Consider the following 347-nt stretch of genomic DNA (forward strand, 5'->3'; position numbering starts at 1 on the left):
TGCGGGTGCAGCACTGATGGTGATGGGGTTGAAGGGGTGGTTGGGCTCCATGCTGTGCAGGGTGACATTGGGGCTGCCGCTTGCATTGCTGCAGGACACTGTCACCTCAGCCACAAGGGTGCCCGGCTCCGCATCCTCACTCAGGGCCACCACACGCGGCAGGTCAGGCAGGGCTGGCGGGAGACCCCAGGGACCGGCCTCACAGCCTGCCAGTGCCACCGACAGCTTGCCCAGCCATGCTTAGGGAGCCCTGCTCCTGCACCCAGGCACCCACACAGGCATAGGTCTCCCCTGCCAGGCGCAGCAGGGCCCAGGATACCCCGCTCTTACCTGCTGCTCTGACGAAA

The 347-nt window shown here is 66.0% G+C and overlaps 1 protein-coding gene across 1 annotated transcript in view; it reads right to left on the reverse strand.

Annotated features, from left to right (window-relative positions):
* CDHR4 (cadherin related family member 4) overlaps positions 1-173 on the reverse strand; it is a gene marked incomplete at its 5' end in the record, with an annotated part of 5,109 nt that extends 4,936 nt beyond the window's left edge. The window contains one exon of the mRNA XM_035901560.1: positions 4-173. Within this exon, the coding sequence (XP_035757453.1) occupies positions 4-173 (170 nt within the window). The remainder of the gene's footprint in view (positions 1-3) is intronic.
* Between the last annotated feature and the right edge of the window lie 174 nt (positions 174-347).

The sequence above is a fragment of the Egretta garzetta genome, unplaced genomic scaffold (genome assembly GCF_000687185.1).
Source record: "Egretta garzetta isolate BGI_Z169 unplaced genomic scaffold, ASM68718v1 scaffold1141, whole genome shotgun sequence".
NCBI lineage: Eukaryota > Metazoa > Chordata > Aves > Pelecaniformes > Ardeidae > Egretta > Egretta garzetta.